General features: G+C 29.3%; 5 protein-coding genes across 7 annotated transcripts in view; 4 read left to right on the top strand and 1 right to left on the bottom strand.

Annotated features, from left to right (window-relative positions):
* Window positions 1-25717, top strand: part of LOC134830376 (myotubularin-related protein 6) — a 147616-nt gene that overhangs the window by 35411 nt on the left and 86488 nt on the right. The window lies entirely within an intron of this gene.
* On the top strand, window positions 765-2642 carry LOC134831180 (uncharacterized). 2 transcript variants are annotated; one of them, XM_063844843.1, is made up of 3 exons: window positions 765-946; window positions 1012-1393; window positions 2245-2642. In XM_063844843.1, exons 1-3 carry the CDS (start codon window positions 787-789, stop codon window positions 2489-2491), a joined length of 789 nt encoding a protein of 262 aa, XP_063700913.1. In that variant the 5' UTR covers window positions 765-786; the 3' UTR covers window positions 2492-2642. The 2 variants fall into 2 exon arrangements, with proteins under 2 accessions (XP_063700913.1, XP_063700912.1); XM_063844842.1 differs by having other exon boundaries at window positions 1009-1393.
* Window positions 3692-11154, top strand: LOC134830096 (E3 ubiquitin-protein ligase listerin). Its single transcript, XM_063843464.1, has 5 exons — window positions 3692-3834; window positions 3931-6948; window positions 8172-9669; window positions 10409-10812; window positions 10868-11154. Exons 1-5 carry the CDS (start codon window positions 3787-3789, stop codon window positions 11093-11095), a joined length of 5196 nt encoding a protein of 1731 aa, XP_063699534.1. The 5' UTR covers window positions 3692-3786; the 3' UTR covers window positions 11096-11154.
* On the top strand, window positions 11681-16696 carry LOC134830906 (zinc finger MYND domain-containing protein 11-like). 2 transcript variants are annotated; one of them, XM_063844520.1, is made up of 7 exons: window positions 11681-11760; window positions 11830-11955; window positions 12023-12274; window positions 12325-12472; window positions 12526-13773; window positions 16174-16272; window positions 16330-16696. In XM_063844520.1, exons 2-7 carry the CDS (start codon window positions 11839-11841, stop codon window positions 16620-16622), a joined length of 2157 nt encoding a protein of 718 aa, XP_063700590.1. In that variant the 5' UTR covers window positions 11681-11760; window positions 11830-11838; the 3' UTR covers window positions 16623-16696. The 2 variants fall into 2 exon arrangements, with proteins under 2 accessions (XP_063700590.1, XP_063700589.1); XM_063844519.1 differs by having other exon boundaries at window positions 11692-11769.
* Window positions 16605-18147, bottom strand: LOC134829123 (uncharacterized). The gene is made up of 2 exons (XM_063842120.1): window positions 18084-18147; window positions 16605-17685 (listed from the first exon to the last, which is right to left on the bottom strand). The coding sequence occupies exons 1-2, from the start codon at window positions 18145-18147 to the stop codon at window positions 16670-16672; spliced, it is 1080 nt and encodes a 359-aa protein (XP_063698190.1). The 3' UTR covers window positions 16605-16669.

Below are 25717 nucleotides of genomic sequence, written 5' to 3'. Positions count from 1 at the left end.
TAAAATAATTAAAATAATTAAAATAATTAAAATAATTAAAAATAATTAAAATAATTAAAATAATTAAAATAATTAAAATAATTAAAATTAATTAAAATAATTAAAATAATTAAAATAAAAAATTAAAAAAATTAATTAATTAATAAAATTAAAAAAATTAAAATTATTAAAATTAAAATTAAAATTAAAATTAAAATTAAAATTAAAATTAAAATTAAAATTAAAATTAAAATTAAAATTAAAATTAAAATTAAAATTAAAATTAAAATTAAAATTAAAATTAAAATTAAAATTAAAATTAAAATTAAAATTAAAATTAAAATTAATTTTTTTTTTCCTATTTTTTTTCAGTTTGCCCTCAATCTCATCACTCTCCAGGTCCTTGTTGCCCTGATTGTCGCCCGCCACGCTTTCGCACCCCTCGATGTTGCTATCCAGGCATTTGCAAAGCACATTGTTACGAATCTCCCGACTGCAAATGTTGTCCTTGAATAAAATGTCTCATCACAAAAACTACAATGAACGCATGACGCCACGTTGCACTGATAAAAAATGATAAATAAACGAATTAAAAATATGATTTCTAAAAATAAATTCGATAACAGTCAACAATAGTCTGTCCGATCATTTCCTCCTTTCACTTAAGAATTCAAGTCGTCATCAAATCGCTGCCAAAATCGAAAGAAAGTCACATATAGCATTAAAAAAAAAGCAAATTCATCCATAAAGAGATGATAAAAATAATTCAGTCTTCTTTCAAATCGTCTCGCGAACAGTCGACAAAAAATGTCAGTTATCAATCCTCCGCTGAAAAATGAATATATTCGTCCGGATTGGGTCGAACAGAAACTCATCGACGTCAAAAATCTGCTTCGGGATCGACTTCGCATGGGAAATTACAAACCGAGTCCCGGATTAACGGAAGCTCTCATCGCTGCCTTCACAAGTAAGCAATTTTTTTCTTCGCAATTTTTCTTTGTTTCAACTCTTGGCTCAATTTTCTTTTAGCAGAACCCGAATTTGGTGACGTAATTTTCTCGACATCGGATGAATTGGAGGCAAATTTGGCGTTTGTGATTCCAACGTTGCTCGGGAAAGAGGGAAAAGCGTTAATTTTTAGTCCGTCATTTTTGCATCAACCAACGATGAAGGCGCAATTGAACGAATTTAACATGGATACAGCGATTTATAACCATCGAACGGATTTTGATGTGCGAGAAGAGATGAAAAATGTCTTCAAAGATCCGGAATCAAAGTTGAATTTTTTCCATGCGACACCTGAAATGTACACGAAGGAGAATCAGTGGTTGACTGACTTTTTGAATGAGGTTACGAGACTGAAAAAAGTCGATTTTGTTGTTATTACGCATGCTGAATGGATTTTAGATGATTTGTAAGTAGAAATTTTCTTAATTTTTATTAAAAATTTAATTTAAAAAAATTAAGAAAAAAAAAATTATTAAAAAAAAATATGAAAAATTTCAGAATTTTAGTGAAAAAAATGAATTTTTGAGCTTAAAACAAGAAATTTTAAGATAAAATTATTTAAAAATTACACAGAAATTGAAAAAATTGAAATTCTAAAAAAAATAAAAATTAAAAAAAAAATAATAATTAAAATAATAATTATAATTAAATTAAATTAAACATTAAATAAAAAAAATAATTAAAAATTGGTAAAAAAAAATATTTATTATTTTGACATTTGAAAAATATGAAAGATGTCAATATTTTGTATAAATTTTAATTTTTATGAAATTTTTTTATTTCATAAAATTTATTTTAATAAAAAATTTATTTTAAAAAAATTTATTTTTTTATTTTAATTTTTTATTTAAATATTTATTTAAATTTTTAAATTTATTTTTATTAATTTATTTAAATTTATTTAAAATTTTTAAAATATTTATTTTATTTTATTTTTTTTTATTTGTTCATTTTAATCAAACTTTCAAATTTAAAAAAAAATTCTAAAAAAAAAAATTATAAATTGACATTTTAAAAATTATTTTGACGTTTGCAAAATTTCCAAAAAATGTCAGACATCAATTTTTTTAAAATATAATTTTTTAAGTAATTTTTTTTTTCAATTTTTAATTATTTTTAATGAAAATTCACTAAATTTGCATTAAAAAAGATTATTTTTGAAAAAAATTGACAATTGTCAAAAATTGTACTTACCAAAAAAAATTTCCCGCCAAAATTTTTTTTTTTTAATAAAATCTTTAAATTTTTTCTTTTTAGCAAACAATTCAAGGATTACGACAAATTGCAAGGCCTGAAAGACTCAAACCGTTCCATCAAATGGATAATTTTAGGAAAAAATCTCGATCGTGGCTATGAAGCGAACAAAATTGCTCTCACTTTTGGCTTGCGAAATCCTCATTTCATTGATTCCGAAGGAGAATCCACGGTGCTGAAGGAAAAACCATTCTACTATCAGATGCAACGATGTTATTACTTTGATAAATCCAAATATTTAGATTATTGAATTTTTTTTGTTTGTTTGCTGTTGAATTATCGATTTTTTTATGTTTTAGCGGTGCATTGTTAAAGAGTTGATGGACAGGTCTAAATTTAATTGTATCATTGAAATAGAAAGTTCAGTGCATTGAAAAATTTTGCACGTGATCTAATGTTTAGTGCGAGTTTTATTCTTCGATTAAGCGATTGACGATTGCTTTTCTCTTGAATTTTGGCAAAAATTTAAAAAATTAAGAAATTTGGTGAGTATTTTACGAAAAGAGAAAAAATTTTAAAAATTAATTTTTTTAATTTTTATGAAATTTCATCAAAATTAAAATTTAAAATAAAATAAAAATTTCAGGAAAAAATGGAATTAAAAAAAATAAAAAAAAAATATAATAAAAAAAAATAATGAAAAAAATTGATTAAATAATTTAAAAAAAATAAAAATAATTTAAAAAAATAATATTAAAAAAATAAAAAATTTTTTAAAATTAAAAAATTAAATAAAAAAAAATTAAAAACTTTTGAAAAAAATTTAAATTTTTGAAAAAAAGACAAATTTAAAAAAAAAATTTCACTTTTTGATTTTAATTAAATTTAATTATTTTAATTTAATTTTTTCAAATAATTTTCATAAAATTTTAATAAATTTAATAACTCAAATATTAAGATTTTTATGAATATTTTAACAATTCTAATTCAGATTTTTTATTTTCAATTTTTTTTATTTTCAAAATTAAAAATTAATTTAAAAACAATTAAAATAAAATTTAAAAAAATAAAAAATAATTTATGACAAAAGTTAAAAAAAAAAATAAAATTAATTATTTATTAAAAAATTAATTAAAATAAAAAAATTTATTTTTATTTAAATTTAATTTAATTAAAATGTAAAATTAATTTTTTTTTTGTAAAATTTTTACAATTTTAATATTTTTTCTATTTTTATAAAATTATTAATTAAAATTTTTGAAAAAAAAAAAATTTAAAATTAAAAAATATTTTTTTTTTTTGAAAAAAATTAAAAAATATTTTTTTAAAATTTAAATATTTTCAATTCTTTTTTCTTTAATTTTTTTTTTATTTTTTGACTTAAATCAGTTCATATAATTTTTTAACGACTTTTGAGCACTTTTTCAAATCTTCACTCAACTCAAATTTTGACATTTCACGAATCCCCTACTCTCGACTGTACTTCAAAAGTCAATGTTTGGACACTTCGCATTTTCCCTTTTTGAAATTATCCGCAAATAAAAGGAAATTTTTCACTTTTCCACGCTTCTAAAGTGCCCACAACTGACAAACTGACACGCCGCAATGGGAGGGAAACCAAAACAAGCAACAAGAACCAAAAATAACCTTCGAGTGAGTTTCACCCAAAAAAAATTCTAAATTTTATTCCACAAAAACAAATCGATTGCGTGTCAAAAACTCAACTTTTATGAATTTTTCTCATTTCAGCCCTCAAGTTCGGGTCGTTCAGCAGAGCTTTTAGGAACTTCCGTGCCCGGCTTCGTCGGATTTACCACTGTCGAGAATTCAGGCGTTGTTCCAATAGTCCCGGGCTTCGCAACCAGCACAGAATTCATGATGTCAGACGAACTGGATCCCAATATCGACGACAATTTCAAAATTTTACTGAAAAAATTATCGAAAAAAGATCCCGTGACGAAACAAAAAGGCCTGCAAGAACTCACGGAACTCATCCAAAACTCCGATTTGGAGCTTGTGAAGCCAATTTTGCCGCTTTGGCCTCGTTTGTACAACCAACTATCGACGGATTTTGATCTCCGGGTGCGAGAATTCACGCAACAAACGCACGCAGCGCTCGTTAACAAGTCCGGGAAGTTCATCGCGCCTTTCGTGAAGCAACTGGCAGGTCCATGGGTCGCCTCGTTATGCACCGAAACGGATGCAATTGCGAAAAGTTTGGCTGCGGGCGCTTTTCAAAAGTCATTTTCGACAGAAGAGAAGCAAAAAAATTTATTAATCTTCTGCGAAGCGGAATTATTGGATTATTTCGTGAAAAATTTAACAATTCACTCGCAAACGACACTTTTAAACCCGAAAAATCACACAACGGAAGAGCTGGAGGCCAAATATCAACGAGTTGTCGTCGGAAGTTTGCGCGCTTTTGCATTTTTCCTGAAAAAAGTCCCTTTGGAGGAACAAAAATGCGCCGAAAAGACAACTTCCTTGCTCGAAAATGCCAAATTTTGGAGTTTTCACAAGAGTAAAGACTCCGGAATACGATCCGCGTGGTTCGAAGTCATCTCTTCATGTCTCCGACACTCCCCGAAATACCTCGAGACGAAGCATGAAGCTGTCACGAGCATCGCTTTTCAAAATCTAGACGACTCCGACTCACTTGTGGTGCCCTATGTATGGGCGACAGTCGTTTTAGTGCAAGCCACGATCGAAAATTGGTTCAATTTTGTCTCGCGTGAAAAAGTTTTCCTCCCGAAACTCTTTAAATTGCTGAAAAACGGCGGAAATGGCAACGCAGTAGCAATTTATCCGCATCTCCTGCCCCTCGTATCGCAATTAAACCCCGAATTTTTGGGCGACATGACCGAATTTTACCGAAATTTCTTCATTTCCATCAAGGAGGGCATGCAAACGATCGCCGGAACCAAGTCTGAACTCGTCGCTGTGATCATCGGCTACTACGAATCCCTTAAATTCGTCTTTATTCAACTCGCAAAGGACGAAAATCATCAATTCGCACAAGAATTAATGGACGATCATGTCATCGCAGTGATTTATTGGGGCATTAACGCCGAGCAAAGTTACGTTCCGAAGCAACTTTTCTCCCATGTGGCATCTTTAATCGCATATTGGAACGAAAAAAGTGATTTTTATGGAAAAATCTTGAACCGATTTTGGTCCGAGACATTTTTAGTGCTGAAATCCACGCTTGAATCGCATAAAAATATCGAAAAAATCACCGCAGCTCATCTTGAACTCGTCCTGGCATTAAGAAATTGCAACGGAACGTCACGCCAAAAGGCGAATGTCAAGTTCGCCGGTCCCGCAGATGAGGTAGATGCGGTTTCAGTTGATCATGGAGTCAGTCAAACATCAACTTTTGATGCGGATTTGAGACTTTTGATACAAAAACTGTGCGCGGTGTACGTGGAAAATGCTGAATCATCGAGAAATTCCGTTTATGTCCTCAAACTTGAACGTTTAATCAAAGATTTTCCGTCGGCGACGACTTTTGAAGCCCTTGCAGGAGACAAAAATTTACTTTTTGTCTTTGACACGTTCAAAAATTGGCTGTTGGATGAGAATTTGAGGTCAGAAAGTGTTGTTGAGCTAATTTTGATGCTCATGAAACAGGTTCAAAGTGAGGAAAAATCCGAAATTTTGGAAAAAATCGCAAAAATTCAGGTCAGCGAGGTACAAAGTTGGGTCCTTTTACGTCTTTTGAGCCATCCGTTGTGTCAAGAACCCTGCGTTGGTCCCATTTTGGAGCTGCCTGAGGTACAAAAACACTTAATTTCATGTGCGAAAGCTGTTGTTGCCAATGACACCTTGGATAATTTGAATTTACTCCACAAATGTTTCTTCCAAAATGAATCCGGAGAGATTTTGATCAATGTTGCGACTTGTGAAGCCATCGTAGATACAATTAACGAAGCTTTTGACAGCACGGATAAAAGTTCGTTGGATACTTGTGCGAGTTTTATCGCTCAAATTATGCCCGTTATTTGCAGCGATGAGAAAAAATTGGCTTTGCAACATCGAACTTTCATGAAATTGTTCGCTTTTAGTGTCAAAAGTGTCGTTTGCGATGATTTGTCGGAAGATACTTTGTGGGAAGTGACAACCGCGTGGCAAGACTCCTTAAGCAGCGACGATATCAAGCTCACGAATGACCTTTTAGAGCAATGTGCATCCATCGTTGAAGCCCAAATCACGGAAGAAACAGAACCCGAGGGATTCGAACGCGTCGCCGAGCTTTGTAGTAAACTTATCAACTGTTCAACGGAAGATTTGCACGAAGAAGAGAAAATTTCGGCTGTTACGAACACTTTTAAAGCCCTTTTAAAGCCAAATGAAACGGATTTCAAGGCAAATTTACTAAAATTCGTCGAGTTATCCGTTTATCTGGAAGCTTTAAATGCCTCAATTTTACGAGAGGACTTGACTTTTCCGCTAATTAAATCTCTGCAAACCGAAAATTGTCCCAAACTTTTGTCAGAAATGACGAAACAAGCAATGTTCAAGGCTTGTTTGCTCTTTAAGCTGACTTGTTCGACGAAAAAACGGAGAAATACGACTTCGATGTGTGATGCGGGCTCAGATGATGCGATGGATGTCGATCAGGATGACGATGAGGAGTTGACGGAAGATTATGTCAACATTGATGAAGGGCTTTTGAAGGATTGGAGTGATGGATTGTACGAAGAAGCGATGGATGTGATAAAAGCAGCGACAGTTGGAGATGTTTTGGTGAAATATGGGTTCTCGAAGGTGAGTTTTTTGAGGGTTTGAACAAGTAACTTTTGTTTGACAGTTGAAAATTTGACATTTGAAATTGATTTTTTTGAAAAAATTTTGATTTTTTAATATTTTAAGTCAAAAATGAATATTTTTAGTTAAAAATTGCTTTAGATTTGTTAAAAATTTATATTTGACTTAAAATTTTGACATCTGTCAAAGTGACATATCAAAATTTTTACTCTAACCTCAATTTTTTGATGTTTATAGTTAACTTATTGACTCCATAATTAGATTTAGTTGAAAATTTCTTTAAAAAAATGTTTAGAATGAAATTTGATTCGATATTTTGACATCTGTCAAAATGACATTTGTCAAAATTTTCGTTAAAAACTTAATTTTGAAAATGATTTTTTAAATTAAAAAAATATTTCTCTAATTTTTTTTAAAACTCTTCTACATTCGTTCAAAAATTAAGATTTAACTAAAAAATTTTGACATCTGTCAAAAAGAAATTTTTTTACAATTTTAACAGAAATCTCAATTTTAAGTCATTTCAAGTTGAGTTTTGACATGTAACAAGATTTCAGTTAAAAATTTGTTCGATTTTGTTTAAAAGTTTGATAAATTTTTGAAAAAATCTTTAATTTTTTTGACATCTGTCAAAAAAAATTTTTTAAATTTCATCAGATTTAATCTCAATTTCAAGTAATTTCATAATAATTTTTGAAAAATTTAAAACTATCAAAAGTAAATCTTTGACATCTGTCAATTTGACGTTTGTCACAATGTCCGTTAAATTCTCAATTTTGAGCAAAATTAACTTAAAATTTTTGAGATAATTCATTATATCAATAAAACTTTATCCAAATTTGCTTAAAATGCGATTTTAGTAAAAATTTTGACACCTGTCAAAATAAATTTTTTTACAATTTTAAAAAAAATCTCAATCAAAGTAATTTTCAAGTTATTTTTTTGACAAATTATTAATTTTAGTTGAAAATTTCTTCATTTTCGTTCAAAAAATTAAATTTCAAGAAAAAATTTTGACAGCTGTCAAATTGACATTTGTCATTTTTTCCTCAAAATTTTTCATTTTTACCTAATTTTAATTATTTTTTTCTATTTTTAATAAAAATTAAGCATTTTAAATCTTTTATTTGCTCAAAAATTTTATCAAAAAAATGTAAAATTTTCAACTGTCAAAATAAATCTACCTCCCTTAACAATTTTTAATAAAATTCCATTTTTTTCAGTATCACGAGGACAACTTAATCTATCTCTCCGAAAAAACATCATCTCTACTCGAGAAAATTCCCGACAAACTCCAACATCACATAAAATCCCTCGTTTTCTCCGAAGTTCAAGCCAAAGCTGGTTTCGCATCACGCACACTTCTCCTCTTGCAAAACCTTTCAGCCGAATTCAGTGATCCCGAAAACGCGTCAATTATCATTCTCGAAGACGTCACGGAAAACTTCAAGCGAGATCAATCTTTGGACATCTACTCAAGCGTTTTGCAAGCTTTAACGCCCGTTTTACAGCCCTCGGGCCTCCCAATAATTCCAAATTTATTCGAAAACCACGAAAATTTGTACGCAAAAGTCGTTGCAGAGCGAATGTTGATCGAAAATCATTTTGGCGGGAAAAGCAACGAAATGCAAGATAAAAAAATCATCGGAAACGGATTGATAATTTTGCACGAAATTCTGATGAAACAGAAGCAAAGCGGATTTTTGTTGTACAATACGGACATTTCGCAAGTTGAAGTCGCAAAAGTAGCAGTTGTCGTTCAAATTATTCACTTGATCAAAGAAATTGTGAAAAATTTCGCTCCTGAACTCGATGGCACGAGATGGGATTTTGTGAGACTTGCTTTGTCGTCGTGGGTCTTGAGTGTCTCAAAAAGCGCGGGAAAAATCGAAAACGAAGCCGTGACAATTTTCGTTTCGGCTGTTTTTGAACTTTTTGGAGAACTAATTAAATTTTTCACAGCGGAAAAGACGAAAAGTTCAACGGAGCTCCTGTCTCGAGTGATTGTCGAATGGGAAGATGTCTTCGCCAAAGAGAACAATCTCGTACTCCTCAAAAGTTTCATGGCGATCGTCAAAGCGAACAAAAATTTCCTCTTGAAAACCGAATTTTTCGCTCGACTCATGACCCCAATCGCCACAATTGACATTCGATCTGTCATCGAAACGGGAAAACTTGACAACAAAACTTCGTTAACGGACTTTTTGGACTTCCTGATTGACAACTTGGATGATCAGTGTCACGCGATTCGGATTTGTTGTGCGAATTTGCTGCGAACGATGACCCCGGAGCTCATTTCCATCGATTTGGCGTTGTTACAAAAGCGAAATGACTCGTTTGAGGCAGCAAAAGAAGACGATGATACGCCAACGACGTGGCATGTTTTGCATAAATTCCTGTCAAAAATTGAGATTTTGGGGGCGGGCGTCGAAGCGTTCATTGCGGATTTTAGTTTTAAAGTTGACGAGGAGGATTCGGAAGAAACGTGTCCCGAAACTGTTCCGTATTTGCTCGTGTGGCAAACAATTTTGTACGTTTGTAGTAAAGCTCCGGCGGAATTGAGGTCCGTTTATACGCATTGGATCAGCAGAAATCATTTCGAGACGACGTTACTTCCGTTTGTGTTTAAATTGTTGCCAAGGGAGGTGCTGAAAAATCCGGATTCGTCGATGGTGCTTGGAACGTCAGTTTTTGCGCCGTTAACGTGGGAAGCAGTAGCAAGTAAGATTTTTTTCTTCATTTTTTATGCAAAATTAAAAAAAAATTATTTAAAATTTTTTTTTTTAATTTTCGAAAAAATTTTGTGTTCAAAAAATTTAATTTTTCAAAAAAAATTTTTTTTTGTTCAAGAAATGAAATTTTTCCTCTTTAAAAAATTTTTATTTCTCGAAATTAATTTTTTTGAAATTCAAAAAAAAATTTTTATGGCTTGAAATGAAATTTTTAGAGCTTGAAAAAAAAATTTAGATCTTGAAAAAAAATTTTTGATCTTGAAAAAAAATTTTTTGTTTTTAAAATTTGAATTTGATTTTGATTGATTTTAAAGTTTAAAAAAAAATTGAGAACTCGAAAAAAAAATTTTTTTTTTATTAATTTTTTCTCTTAAAAAATTTAGATTTTAAAAAAATTTTTTTTTGTTCAATAAATGAAATTTTCCCTCTTTAAATAATTTTTATTTCTCGAAATGAATTTTTTTAGAAATTCAACACTCAAAATTAATTTTTTTAAAAAAATTTAGATCTTGAAAAAAAATATTTGATCTTGAAATAAAATTTTAGATCTTGAAAATTTTTTTTTTGTTTTTTAAATGAAATTTTTAAAGTTTAAAAAACAATGTTAGATCTTGAAATAAAATTTTTAGAACTTGAAAGATATAAATCTTGAAAAAAAAATTTTTTTAGAACTCAAAATAATTTTTTTCAAAATTCAACATTTTTAAATTTTTTTTTTCTTTTTTTAGATGATCGTCTCTCGCACAAACGCTACGGAGCTCACATTTACACCCAATGTCTTCGATATATTCCTGCAATTGTCCGTAAATGGTGGAATGGCTCAAACCCTCGGCAATCCAGTTTAGTCGACAAAATCACAACGAATTTCGTGTCAAATCAACTGTGCCAAGACGAATTCGCTTCTTTGATCCAACGAAAAGACAAAAACGAAAATATGACAATTAAAGTCGCCGCTACTTCACGACAAGTTACTGCTGTTTATTCCATTGACGAGGCAAAACTTGAACTTATCATCACGCTTCCCGTAAATTATCCGCTCGGAGCTGTGAAAGTCGAGAGCGGCAAAGCGATCGGAGGTCGACTACAATCGCGACAAATTGTCATGCAATGCACGATTTTCTTAACGCATCAGGTAAGAAATTCAAAAAAATTTTTTTAAATTTTTCTAAAAAAAATTTTTTTTTTAGAACGGATCAATTTTCGACGGTTTAACCCTTTGGAAGAAAAATTTGGATCGCAAATTCGAGGGTGTGGAAGAATGTTACATTTGTTACGCTGTCATCCATCAGGACACGTGTCAGTTACCAAAACTCACATGCAAGACGTGCAAAAAGAAGTTCCATGGACCTTGTTTGTACAAATGGTTCCATACGAGCAACAAATCGACGTGTCCCATTTGTAGAAATATCTTTTAATTTATTCGTTTTTGGAGCTTTTCTTAAAAAAATTAAACAAAATTTACTTTTTAAGTTGATTTTAGTCTTTTGATTGGTAGAATTAACAATTTAATGCTTAAAAAATGAACGGAATGTGCTCAATTTTTCGTATTGAAATACGTTTTGAAAAGTATTTAAGAACGAATTTTTAAAAAAATAAAAAAAAAATACTTAGAAGTCTGAAAAAATTGAAGTTTTTAATAAAAATTTCATGAAATTTTCAAGATTTTTGAGAAAAGGTAAGAAAAATTTAATTTCATAACAAACATCAGCTGAGTTTTTATCAATATAACGGATTTTTAGCTTCAATGGCGTTGTTCATTAATTACGCTTAAAAAAAATAATATTTTCTAATGAAAAATTTTGGATAATTAAAAAATTCTAAAATTCAACAAAATTTTCCATAAAATCTCAAAAAATTTAATTTTTTGAAAAAAAAATTTTTAAACTTTTTTATTGAAATTTTTTAAAAAAAATTAAGAAATGAAATCTATGAACGAGCCCATTTTTTATTAGACGCCTCGAAAGCCATTTTTGTCTCAGTATTAATTGAATTATTGAAAGGTTCAGACCTCATCACTTTTTTATTGATTAAAAATTCGTAAAAATTATTCATAAAAGTTCTTAAAAAGTTTCTAAAATTTGTAAAAATTGTAAAATTTATCGTATTATGGCTTAAAATTACAAAAATATTTAAAAATTGTTTGTTTTAGTTGAAATAAATGTCAAACAAAAGCAATCCAAAGTCCTGTTGGGACTCACTGAGTGAGACTGAAAGTGATTTAGAAAATTTATCGAGCATCGCTGACAAACAAAAGAAGAAAAAGGATTCAAATAAGGTAAAAGTTGCTCCTTTAATACTTTTTTCCTTCAAAAAAACAAAAAAAAAAAATTAAAAATTTGCAGCACATGACTCGCATTTGTTGGTTATGTTTCAAACAAGGAACATTAGTAACTTGCTCAAATGTCAGCTGCAAACGCTCATATCATCGTCGTTGCGTCATCAAGCGGCAATATGTTGGAAAGGACAATAATCGGACTTGTCCCGTATGTCAAATTGTTAAAGAAGCAGAGAAAATTGAGAATGGAAAGCCACGTTTTGATAAGAATTTTGTACAAATATTGCTTAAAATGTGGCTTCAACGCTTGAAGGACTTCGTAAGTAATTTTTTCTTATTTAAACAATTTTTCTTTAATCTGTTTTTTAGGTCTTAATTTTTGATACTCATGAATCTTTTGATCAGCGAATGTCAATTAAGACTCTTGAAGCTAAAGTTGAAGCATTAGAGTACAAATCTCTTGAAGCTTTTTATTCTGACATCACTTGGATCTTCTTTTACTGCCATGTTCTTTCAGGTAAGTTAGCACGTGAAAGTTGATATAATTTTTAAAAATTGTTTACTTACCAGATAAGGAGCAATATCTTAGAAAAGAAAATTTCTGTTTCGATGAACTTCGCCGCATCAATGGATGTTTTGAATGTTATTACAAATCCAATATTGGGATGAACGATGATTTCACTGAAGTTTGTTTCACTCCTCACATCCTTCTTTGGGCTAAAGTTAAAGGTTCTGTATTTTGGCCAGCAAAAGTTTTCAGTGTTGATGCTGAAGAGGAAAAGGTTCTCGTTACCTTCTTCGGGAGTCATGAAAACACTTATGTTCAATTTTCAAATTGTTATTTGTTTTCCCGGGAGTATCCTTCAAAGAAATCTGTTGACGCTGAACTTTTTTGGGTAGCTATGAAAGAAATAAGAAAGCATATTGAAAAGTTGCGAGAAACTTTCAATGGATTTGAATATGCTCCGCTTCGTGTTCCTTACGATCCTACCTTGAATAACGAATATTTGAAAATGATGCTGCCCAATATTGGATTCTATGAACGTACGAATAGCACATCAAAGTTGGTAGAAGCTTTACTTGAAGGAAGAAAACCTAAAATGATATTACCTCAAGTTAAAGTTGAAAAGCTTTGTTTCTCTGAAAATGTTAAGAAGAGACGACTTACCATTGATTTGAAGGAATTACCGGATATTTGTGCAAAAAAGAAAAAACTAAAAGTAGAAGATCCTGAACCTGAAGTGAAGAAAATTAACAAAAACTTGAATAAACCTAAAATCATAGAAAAAGAAGATCTTAACAATAATGAAAAAGAAAACAAAGAGAAACCTTTAGAAAAACCTATAGTCGTTGAAATCATCGAAGGAAAAGCAAAAAAATTGAAAGAAGCAGAAAATACGAAAATTTTTGAAAATTTTAATAAATCTGAAACTGATGAAATTTTTATGGAAAAAACCAAAAATATCGAAAAAATTGAAAATGAAGACCTTCAAGAAATTTCAAACAAATCTGCTGTTGAAGATGATCAAAAGAAAAAAAATATTGAAAAATCACAAAACAAATGCATTTCTTGTGAATCCAAAAACTCTTCAAAAAATTACGAATCGCATCTTTTCAATGATCATTGTTATGCAATGAACAGCATTTCATTCGAAGAACACAATTTTATTCATGGAAACAATGGAGGCTTCTCAAGACTTGCTCTTCTAATAGATAATTTGACGAGATTTGCTGTCAGCAATCGCGAACTTCAATCGCAAATGTTGAACATGCAACAAGAACATGCCAAAGAAGTGAAAAAACTGAAAGAAATTGCAGGTAAGTTACTTAAATTTATAATTTTAATATATTTTTTTTATTTTTACCACATTTCGAAGAAAAAATGCGGTATTAAACTCGACTTGTCGTGTGTGTGTGTGTTCCGGTGTGCCTCAAAATTTTTGTAAGTAATTCTTAGTTATTTGTGTACCCTAAGGGTCTCTGGGCATAAAAAATGAAACTGAAAAAAAAAATTCTTTGACATAGTTTTGTTTTGAAAACTAAATCAAGAGCAAAACTATGTCAAAAACTGTGTCAAAGCAATTTTTGTCAAATCTTGCTCCAAATGGATAAAAATTTGTCAGAGGGCTCTAATTTATCATTTTTAATCATTTTAAAACTCAAAACTGCCAAAAAATTGAAACTGAAAAAAAAAATTTTCTTTGACACAGTTTTGTTTTAAAAACTAAATCAAGAGCAAAAAAACTGTGTCAAAAACTGTGTCAAAGCAATTTTTGTCAAATCTTGCTCCAAATGGATAAAAATTTGTCAGAGGGCTCTAATTTATCATTTTTAATCATTTTAAAACTCAAAACTGCCAAAAAATTGAAACTGAAAAAAAATTTTTTCTTTGACACAGTTTTGTTTTTAAAACTAAATCAAGAGCAAAACTATGTCAAAAACTGTGTCAAAGCAATTTTTGTCAAATCTTGCTCCAAATGGATAAAAATTTGTCAGAGGGCTCTAATTTATCATTTTCAATCATTTTAAAACTCAAAACTGCCAAAAAATTGAAACTGAAAAAAAAAATTTTCTTTGACACAGTTTTGTTTTAAAAACTAAATCAAGAGCAAAAAAACTGTGTCAAAAACTGTGTCAAAGAAATTTTTGTCAAATCTTGCTCCAAATGGATAAACATTTGTCAGAGGGCTCTAATTTATCATTTTTAATAATTTTGTAACTCAAAACTACCAAAAAATTGAAACTGAAAAAAAAATTTTTCTTTGACACAGTTTTGTTTTAAAAACTAAATCAAGAGCAAAAAAACTGTGTCAAAAACTGTGTCCAAGCAATTTTTGTCAAATCTTGCTCCAAATGGATAAAAATTTGTCAGAGGGCTCTAATTTATCATTTTCAATCATTTTATAACTCAAAACTGCCAAAAAATTGAAACTGAAAAAAAAATTTTTCTTTGACACAGTTTTGTTTTAAAAACTAAATCAAGAGCAAAAAAACTGTGTCAAAAACTGTGACAAAGCAATTTTTGTCAAATCTTGCTCCAAATGGATAAAAATTTGTCAGAGGGCTCTAATTTATCATTTTCAATCATTTTAAAACTCAAAACTGCCAAAAAATTGAAACTGAAAAAAAAATTTTTCTTTGACACAGTTTTGTTTTAAAAACTAAATCAAGAGCAAAAAAAACTGTGTCAAAAACTGTGTCAAAGCTATTTTTGTCAAATCTTGCTCCAAATGGATAGAAATTTGTCAGAGGGCTCTAATTTATCATTTTTAATAATTTTATAACTCAAAACTGCCAAAAAATTGAAACTGAAAAAAAAATTTCTTTGACATAGTTTTGTTTTAAAAACTAAATCAAGAGCAAAACTGTGTCAAAAACTATGTCAAAAACTGTGTCAAAGCAATTTTTGTCAAATCTTGCTCCGAATGGATAAAAATTTGTCAGAGGGCTCTAATTTATCATTTTTAATAATTTTAAAACTCAAAACTGCCAAAAAATTGAAACTGAAAAAAAAATTTTTCTTTGACACAGTTTTGTTTTAAAAACTAAATCAAGAGCAAAAAAAACTGTGTCAAAAACTGTGACAAAGCAATTTTTGTCAAATCTTGCTCCAAATGGATAAAAATTTGTCAGAGGGCTCTAATTTATCATTTTCAATCATTTTAAAACTCAAAACTGCCAAAAAATTGAAACTGAAAAAAAAATTTTTCTTTGACACAGTTTTGTTTTAAAAACTAAATCAAGAGCAAAAAAAACTGTGTCAAAAACTGTGTCAAAGCTTTTTTTTTTGTCAAATCTTGCTTCAAATGGATAATTTCTTTGTGTCAAAAACTATGTCAAAAACTGTGTCAAAGCAATTTTTGTCAAATCTTGCTCCGAATGGATAAAAATTTGTCAGAGGGCTCTAATTTATCATTTTTAATAATTTTATAACTCAAAACTGCCAAAAAATTGAAACTGAAAAAAAAATTTCTTTGACATAGTTTTGTTTTAAAAACTAAATCAAGAGCAAAACTGTGTCAAAAACTATGTCAAAAACTGTGTCAAAGCAATTTTTGTCAAATCTTGCTCCGAATGGATAAAAATTTGTCAGAGGGCTCTAATTTATCATTTTTAATCATTTTAAAACTCAGATATATAGAGCGTAGATATATAGAATCGAAATGCGGTATAGTATGTCGTTCTTTAGAAGACTACTTTCTCTATTTTTTTTTATAGAGCAAGAGAAGTTCCTCGAAATTAAGGATTATGAATTAGAACTTGATTACTGTGAGAAAAAGTATCAAAAAGAGATCAGTGATCTAAAGAAAAAATCAGGTAAGTTCAATGATTGAATCGACTTTAACGAAAAAAGCAATTTTTTAATTTTTTCAGAATTACTACTTTCTGACACCAAAAAACACGAAGCAGAACGTGTTGCAGAAATTATTCGTCAACTTCAACTCAAACACGAAGCTGAAAAGCAAGAAGCAGTTGAAAAAGCAATTGCTAATACAAAACTTCAAATTTGGTGCGCTTCTTGTCAAAATGAAGCCAAATTTCAATGTTGTTACAGCACATGGTACTGTAAGCCATCTTGCCAAACCAAAGATCGACAGCGTCACAAAAAATTTTGTCGTGCTCGATTACCACAAAAATTCCTTCCAAAAGTTTTAAATATTGACTAAAAAAAATATTTTTCGTACTTTTTCCTTTGTAAACTCTTTTAAGTATTTCAAATATAAATTACTACTCTAATTAATACTGTATCGTTCGTAACGTATCTCGTGCCAGTTATTGTATTCGTTGGTATTTGAAAGCCACTTCGGGTATCATAGAAATCCTGTGAAATTAAATCTGTGGCAGGAACTCCTTGATCCATGATGATAATTTTATGCTTAAATTGCTTCTTAACTTCAATAGGTTTAAAAAGTTTTCCTGTTTCTAAAACGACTCCCGGTTTCTTGTGAGTTTTAGCAAAATCATCACTAACTTGTTCAATGCGAATATTCAAAAAGTCTCTGTTCATGTAATTTAGTGTTGCAACAACTCGAAGATTTAAATCTGAGATCACAAAAACAGGCGAAGTTACTGTATGTTCTCCTTCCAAAAGGCTTTGAGTGAAATTTTCAAGACGCCAGAAATATGTGAAGATTTTTGCATCTCCTGCTTTTAGCATTGTATTGTTGAACGAATGGATTTCGCTTTGACGACTTCGGATAAGAGTGTTGCTTTTACGAGGTGCTTCGAGATTTTTCAGTTGGATTGCTTGAGGGATCTTTTTCAATGCTGCTCGAGATTCTTCAGGGAAGAAAATTCCATCATCCTCGTCTTCTTCTTCTTCTTCTGCTTCCTCAGTTTTTTCCATAGTTGTTGGGAAAGTTGCTTCAGGCAATGGAGTAATAGCAGTAGGCGTCTCAGTTGTTACAGGAGCAAACTTTGGAGGCTTTGGAGTCGGTTTGATCGGATACAAATGCGGAGGAAGAGGTACATGATAATTCGGATCCAAATTAAATCCACGAGCAATCATATGACGAATACTGTAAAGTTCCTGCGATAATCTCCATTCAAGTTGGTAGAAACGTTCCATCATGTCATCGTTTAAACAAACGCCTTCGATACTTCGACTGATTGTCGCTTCAGCAGTTGCTTCAACATCGCCTGAGGTAATTTTACAGACTGTCTTTGTCTCTGAAACAGGCTCTGAAAAAAATGAAGAAAATTTATTTTTTAGATTGTCTTCTCTCTCGTCTGATGAACAGAACAAACAGGTGCCTCCTCATTTCTTATTTAAAATTCGTATCTACTTAATTCCTATTCATGCAAAGTACATTCATCATTTACAATTCATTTCCATTTATTTATTTTTAGAAATACTGAATGGAGCTTCTAATATACTTTCTGAAAAGACAAAATTTCTATCGTCTAAAAAATTCATGTTAAATAATGTCAAATATTGATACAGACGACAGGTAAGTCATTTGCTGAATAAGAAGACTCTTTTTACATATTCAATATCGGCTCAAAGTAACATCCTGAATAAATAACCGAAAGTCAAAGGGATTCACTTATTAAGACACAGGATTAAATGTTTAATTATAACTTGCTCGTTCAAACATATTTCCAATTAATTTGTTTGTAATACTCACCAACTTGTTGTCCTTGAACCGAAATGACGACGACGATGGGCAAAAGTAAAAGTAGCACATGCATACTTTTTTTCGTGACACAAAGAATTAACTTTTTAAGAAATAAATCAAATGTATTTTCGTTCGAGATTCGTTAAATACTGAACTGGAGTAGAAAAGATTTTTTTATGTTGAGGTGCCTGAATATCAAACGGATTAATGGTCGATTAATAGCAGCAACAGTTGTACTTACACGCGCGGATAGACATTACACATGTGTAGTAAAATTGTATCTGGATTGTCTATTTTTTCGTATTTTATTACATTTGCTGTATGGAGGGGTATATGTGAAATAATTTGGAATTGGACTAATGTCTTTATATTTTACGTTTGATGAGATAAGGAAGTCATCGCGTTTTGGAAAATGTTAAACGTCAAAAGCGTATTTTTTTAGTTGATATTTTAATGGATACTTTAAACATAAACAAAGATTTTTAATTTTCCCGCCATTTTAAGATTTAAAGGATTGAGACGTATTAAAATGATAAATGTCATTTTTTAAAAAATAGATCTAAAAATCAATCATGACTTAACCTTAAAATTTGAAAATTATCAATATTTGAACATAATTTGAACAATACTTTAAACAAAAACAAAGATTTTTAGTTTTAGCGCCATTTTAAGATTTAAAGGATTGAGAAGTATAAAAATGATAAATGTCAATTTTTTAAAAACAGATCAAAAGATCAATTATAACTTAACCTCAAAATTTAAAAATATCAATGGATAAATTTTAATACAAAACTTTGTACTGAATAATTTAAAAGTATTAAAACTTATCAAAAATATGAAACAATATATTTAAACATTAAAGAGCAACTTTCATATTCCATACAAAATGCATAAATATGTTAAATAATATTAATAGTATTCACGAGTAAATACTGTTAAATGTGTATTTAACGATTTTGTACGCATACAAATTCAAATCCATATCGGAACTAAAAATATTTAACCAATTATTCATTCACGGGTTTCCCCAAATAACAAATTAATTACCGACTCGACGTTATTTTTTTCATCGTCATCAGCAAATTTAGTTGCAACTCGATTTTAACAAGCTAAAATTGAAAAATAACATTAAAACTTCTGTTTTTGTACTGAAAAAAAATTATAATATTTTCCGTCTCACAAACTAATTTAATTTTCTACCATTTCGCTCCATCAAAGTGAAATTATTTGTAGAAAAAAAACTAATTATAAATGCAAATAAGCAGCATCATCGTGTCACATGTGTAGTTGCACTTTTTAGTTTTTCATAGAATTATAATTTGTCGCATATCTCCGACGTTGCCGACGACGACGACGCAGACACGGTGACAAAACTTTTTCATTTGATCAGATATAAATAATACACTCACACAATTTCTCTAATGTAGCATTTCGAGAGGAAAAAGTGGAAAAATATGTTACATCGAAACACCCCAAAATTCAAATATTACATATGCTCACATGTGTGTTTTTGCACACAGAAGCACACATTATCTGCATCACAAAATTTTAAAACAACTTTTTGCCACTTCCTGCACAAGAAAATTTCGCAAAATGAGGAGAGTGAACTTTATTCAACACAAGGCGTCGTCGTTACATTACAATGTCATCATCAACAGTGGTTGCCGAAAAGATCTTCGTCGCATATAAAGAGACAACAGCAAAACAAATGACATTTACTCATTAAAAAACACACAATAACACCCCGGTATATGGCGTTTGGAAGTTGACAAAAGGCAGAGAAAACTGAAACAAACGACAAAAGCACTGCTGCAATTTTGCCGTAAAAAAGTAGAAAGGACGAACTTTTTGGCTCTTTGTAATAATAAAAAACAAATACCAAATTAATGTTTGCACTACTGTCGTCGTCGTCTCCGTTCTAATTTAAGTTGCAACCAAACAATGAGGTTTCTGTGTTTTATTATCATTTGCCTTTTTCGGTTGGATTATATGCAAAAAAAATGATATCATGAAAGATATGATGTAGAAAGAGGTGCAAAAAGGATTTTCTACCATGGCACCCTTTTAAATTTTATACCGATTTTAGAACCAAATGTAACGATCTTCATTGAAGTGATGAAACAGAGAAGTAGCTTAAAGTTGGAGTAAGTTTCAGAGCAAAAAAAAAACTGTGTCAAAAACTATGTCAAAGTCATTTTTGTCAAATCTTGCTCCAAATGGATAAAAATTTGTCAGAGAGCTCTAATTTATCATTTTTAATCATATTACAACTAAAAACTTCAAAAAAATTGGAACTGAAAAAAAATCTTCCTTTGATATAGTTTTGATTTGAAAACTAAATCAAGGCAAAAAACTGTGTCAAAAACTATGTCAAAAACTGTGTCAAAGCCATTTTTGTCAAATCTTTAAATCAATGTCAAAAACTGGATAAAGCCATTTTTGTCAAATTTGTGATCCAAATGGATAAAAATTTCAGAGAGCTCTAATTTATCATTTTTAATCATATTACAACTAAAAACTTCAAAAAAATTGGAACTGAAAAAAAATCTTCCTTTGACATAGTTTTGATTTGAAAACTAAATCGAGGCAAAAAACTGTGTCAAAAACTATGTCAAAAACTGTGTCAAAGCCATTTTTGTCAAATCTTGATCCAAATGGATAAAAATTTGTCAGAGAGCTCTAATTTATCATTTTTAATCATGTTACAACTAAAAACTTCAAAAAAATTGGAACTGAAAAAAAATCTTCCTTTGATATAGTTTTGATTTGAAAACTAAATCAAGGCAAAAAACTGTGTCAAAAACTATGTCAAAAACTGTGTCAAAGCCATTTTTGTCAAATCTTGATCCAAATGGATAAAAATTTGTCAGAGAGCTCTAATTTATCATTTTTAATCATATTACAACTAAAAACTTCAAAAAAATTGGAACTGAAAAAAAATCTTCCTTTGACATAGTTTTGATTTGAAAACTAAATCGAGGCAAAAAACTGTGTCAAAAACTATGTCAAAAACTGTGTCAAAGCCATTTTTGTCAAATCTTGATCCAAATGGATAAAAATTTGTCAGAGAGCTCTAATTTATCATTTTTAATCATGTTACAACTAAAAACTTCAAAAAAATTGGAACTGAAAAAAAATCTTCCTTTGATATAGTTTTGATTTGAAAACTAAATCAAGGCAAAAAACTGTGTCAAAAACTATGTCAAAAACTGTGTCAAAGCCATTTTTGTCAAATCTTGATCCAAATGGATAAAAATTTGTCAGAGAGCTCTAATTTATCATTTTTAATCATATTACAACTAAAAACTTCAAAAAAATTGGAACTGAAAAAAAATCTTCCTTTGACATAGTTTTGATTTGAAAACTAAATCGAGGCAAAAAACTGTGTCAAAAACTATGTCAAAAACTATGTCAAAAACTATGTCAAAGCCATTTTTGTCAAATCTTGCTCCAAATGGATAAAAATTTTGTCAGAGAGCTCTATTTTATCATTTTCAATCATTTTTTAACTCAAAACTGCTAAAAAACGTAAATTAAAAAAAAAATTCCTCTGACATATTTTGAAAGTGTATGAAATTGCAAAAGGGTCATGAGGAGTACGAAAATGTGACTTGAGGAGTACGAAATTGTAAAATGAGGAATACAAAAAAGCGTATAACATCGAAATGCGGTATAGTATGTCGTTCTTTAGACGACTACTTTCTCTATTTTTTTTTTCTTTTGCTTAACTGATGCTTGAGTTTTTTGATGAACCGCAAAATTTTGAGGTTAGGTAAGTATGATCTAATTTAACTAAAATCAATCAATAAATGAAGAAATTAAATCCTGAAGTGCAGCATAAAGTCCTTTGCCTGAGGTATCTGAAAACATCATATGCACAGTTAAATACTAAAAACATTCGAAATGGACTGGCATCATGAAACTTTTTGATGATTAATTGATTGTCAATTCCTTTAAAGACTTTTGTCACTGGAATGGAAATGAGAATTTTAGAATATAATTTTAGCTGCAAGAAATTTAACAACAAAAAAAATATTAAAAAAAATATTTAAAAAAAAATATAAAAAAAAAATTTAAAAAAAATATATTAAAAAAATATATTAAAAAAATAAATAAAAAATATAAAAAAATGTATTTTATGAAGTTTTCAACTTCTAAAACAAATTTATATTGAAAAAAATAAAAAAAAAAAACAAACTATAAAGTATGAAACAAGTAAAATCCGAGGAGAGTGAAAATAAACAAACTATAAAGCATGAAACAAGTTCCTTATGAGAGGGAGACATTCATATAATAAAAATTCTCGCTGAGCTTTTACCAAACTGACCAAAATGATATAAATTTTGGGCAATTGTGTTGAATCTGAAAACTTGGTTTTTATTAACCTCTTTTCCAATCAACATTAATAAGCTTTCGACGATTGTTTTAATTTTGTTATTGTATTTTACAAGCTTTAATTGAAAACTGTTGCCCAAAATTTATATCATTTTGGTCAGTTTGGTAAAAGCTCAGCGAGAATTTTTATTATATGAATGTCTCCCTCTCATAAGGAACTTGTTTCATGCTTTATAGTTTGTTTATTTTCACTCTCCTCGGATTTTACTTGTTTCATACTTTATAGTTTGTTTTTTTTTTTTTTTTTTTCAATATAAATTTGTTTTAGAAGTTGAAAACTTCATAAAATACATTTTTTTATATTATTTTTTTTTTATAATATTTTTTTTTAAATTTTTTTTTTATATTTTTTTTTAAATATTTTTTTTAATATTTTTTTTTATTTCATACTTTATAGTGCTAAGTTTTGTAGTTTTTTAATATAAATTTGGTAATAAGAGGATTTTGGGTGAAATTTTTTTTGTCAATTTTTTTCGCTAACATTGTGCGCTGACTCGAGTAGATCATTTTTCTCTATGGAACATATGCTCGGAAACGCATAGTTTGGCTCCCAACCCGTTAGAAGCAATATTTTTTGTTGAATTCAATATAAAAAATTTTGTAATAAGAGGATTTTGGGTGAAATTTTTTTTGTCAATTTTTTTCGCTAACATTGTGCGCTGACTCGAGTAGATCATTTTTCTCTATGGAACATATGCTCGGAAACGCATAGTTTGGCTCCCAACCCGTTAGAAGCAATATTTTTTGTTGAATTCTATATAAATTTGGTAATAAGAGGATTTTGGGTGAAATTTTTTTTGTCAATTTTTTTTCGCTAACATTGTGCGCTGACTCGAGTAGATCATTTTTCTCTATGGAACATATGCTCGGAAACGCATAGTTTGGCTCCCAACCCGTTAGAAGCAATATTTTTTGTTGAATTCAATATAAATTTGGTAATAAGAGGATTTTGGGTGAAATTTTTTTTGTCAATTTTTTTCGCTAACATTGTGCGCTGACTCGAGTAGATCATTTTTCTCTATGGAACATATGCTCGGAAACGCATAGTTTGGCTCCCAACCCGTTAGAAGCAATATTTTTTGTTGAATTCAATATAAATTTGGTAAATAAGGAAAAAAATGAAAACAAATCCTATGACCTAAAGCAAAGAAACTTCAAAAACCATGTATTGAAAAATTATCAAACGAAACAAGAAATTCTGATCTTCAGTTTAACGAACAAACTATTCAACTCACGAAACAATTTTCTACATGAAAGACTAATCATTTTAAACAATTTTTCATACGACATTAAACACGTTCGCTCATCAAAAATCGAGACTAAATTTATCAAACTGAAAAATTCTACATTAACTCGCAACTTTTAATATCAAGCATCTTTTTTAATGAACGCTACATCTTTGTCAGACAAAAAATATATATAATAGTAACGCAAATGAAAGCTGAAGGAGAAATTATTGAGATTATATAGTAAATCAGACAATAAATTGCTTGTCGCACCAAACAAAAATTCTGTAAGTACAAAGAGCGAACTAAGCAATATTTTCACGACTGCGAACGATTTCATACAATAATAAATAAAATAAAATTATTTCTTGTGCCTATAATATAAGTTTACACAACAACAACAACAATAATAACAACAACGATTCCTTTCAACTTGAAAATCGTAAGCGAAGAATCACAAACAACGAGAAGAGAGATGGAAAAAAGAAGCAGCAGCAAGTTTACATTTGGGAAAAGTAGTTTTTCAATAAATCTATTATATTATTGCGAGTTTTCTCAAATGGGACCAACTCTATTAAAAACGATATAGCTAATAGCGAGTGACTTTTGTGATATTTTATTACCTACGCGATTGAAATGTCGCTCGGAAAATGATATTGATTAAAGATAAACATGAAAAATTTGCCCTAAAACGAATATTAAAGTACCTCCAACAACAACAACGAATACCGGATTTGATGGCATTTACACGTGAATAAAATATTAATGACACACATCCGAACGTCAATCTCGTTGTCGTTCTTTCCGCACAAAGCACACAGAGAGAATAGCAGATCAATTCGTTAATGTCGCACAAAAGTAAATAAAACTGTGATTGCAAATTGTTTAGCAATCAACTAAGGAAAAAGAGAAGAAGAAAGAGTGACATCCTGTTCGAAACTAAATTGAGCTGCGACGAGAGACGTGCAGGAAAGAAAATTCCCTTCAAAAGATGAGAAAAAATTTCGACAGTATTGTTTGGTTGCAGCTTTATTGCATTTTTTTCAACAAATAAATAAATCAAAATATATCAAGGACAGATTCCCTTGCACATTATTACTTAAACATCAATCGAATAAAAAATTCCGAGACATGTCTTGATTTCATGGTATTTGATTGCATTGCGTTCTAAGCTGAGTTATCTAACCTCTTTTAAACCAAAAAATAAACAGAACGCAAAAAAAAAATCTAGATTGCATTTTATTCTATGTGATTTTTACTGTTCGATTTTCGACTCGATGAATGTCTGCGATTTCGTACAATATTTTATCTAAGCGGATAAAAGGAGATAAGAGATGCACTTTTGTAGCAATCAAGTACTAAAAGTCTACAACACAGATTTTCGATAAAGAGATAAATTTACTGTGCATTGAAATAACAAGACAACGTGCGGCGAAAAAAAAATACGGAGAAGCTGAGGAAGGTAGAATAAACACAATTGAATTTAAAAGTTTATCTATGATGTTTTGGTAGAGAAAAGAAAAAAAGATTTTTTTATAGGATTTTTTGATTTGAATTGAACCAGAAGTGCGTGGCTTTTGTCAAGATTCGAGATGTTTTTTAAGAGATGAATTTCCAAGATTAAAATGAAATTCAATAGTTTTTGCTCTTTAGTCATTTTTTCAATTGATATTAAAGTATTTAAAAATTTTAAATTAAATTTTTTAAATTTTTTTTCAAAATTTATAACTTAATTTAATTTAATTTTAATTTTCTGTTAATCTAATTTTTATTTAATTTTAATTAAATTATCAATTTATTTTTAATTTCTTTTAAAATAAATTTAATAATTATTTTAATATTTTTTTTCATAATAATTTTTATTTATTTTTTTTTTGACACAATTTTAGATTTTTTTTTAATTTAAAAAATTTATTTTAATTAATTTTTTTTTTAATTTCATTTAAATTTAATTAATTTTGATTTTTAATTATTTTTAATTAAATTTTATTTAAATTTTAATTTAATTTCTTTAAAAAAAAT

This window comes from Culicoides brevitarsis, chromosome 2 (genome assembly GCF_036172545.1).
Source record: "Culicoides brevitarsis isolate CSIRO-B50_1 chromosome 2, AGI_CSIRO_Cbre_v1, whole genome shotgun sequence".
Classification (NCBI taxonomy): Eukaryota; Metazoa; Arthropoda; class Insecta; order Diptera; family Ceratopogonidae; genus Culicoides; species Culicoides brevitarsis.
Note: the sequence above shows the minus strand (reverse complement) of the source record. Positions and strands in the feature narration are given on the sequence as shown.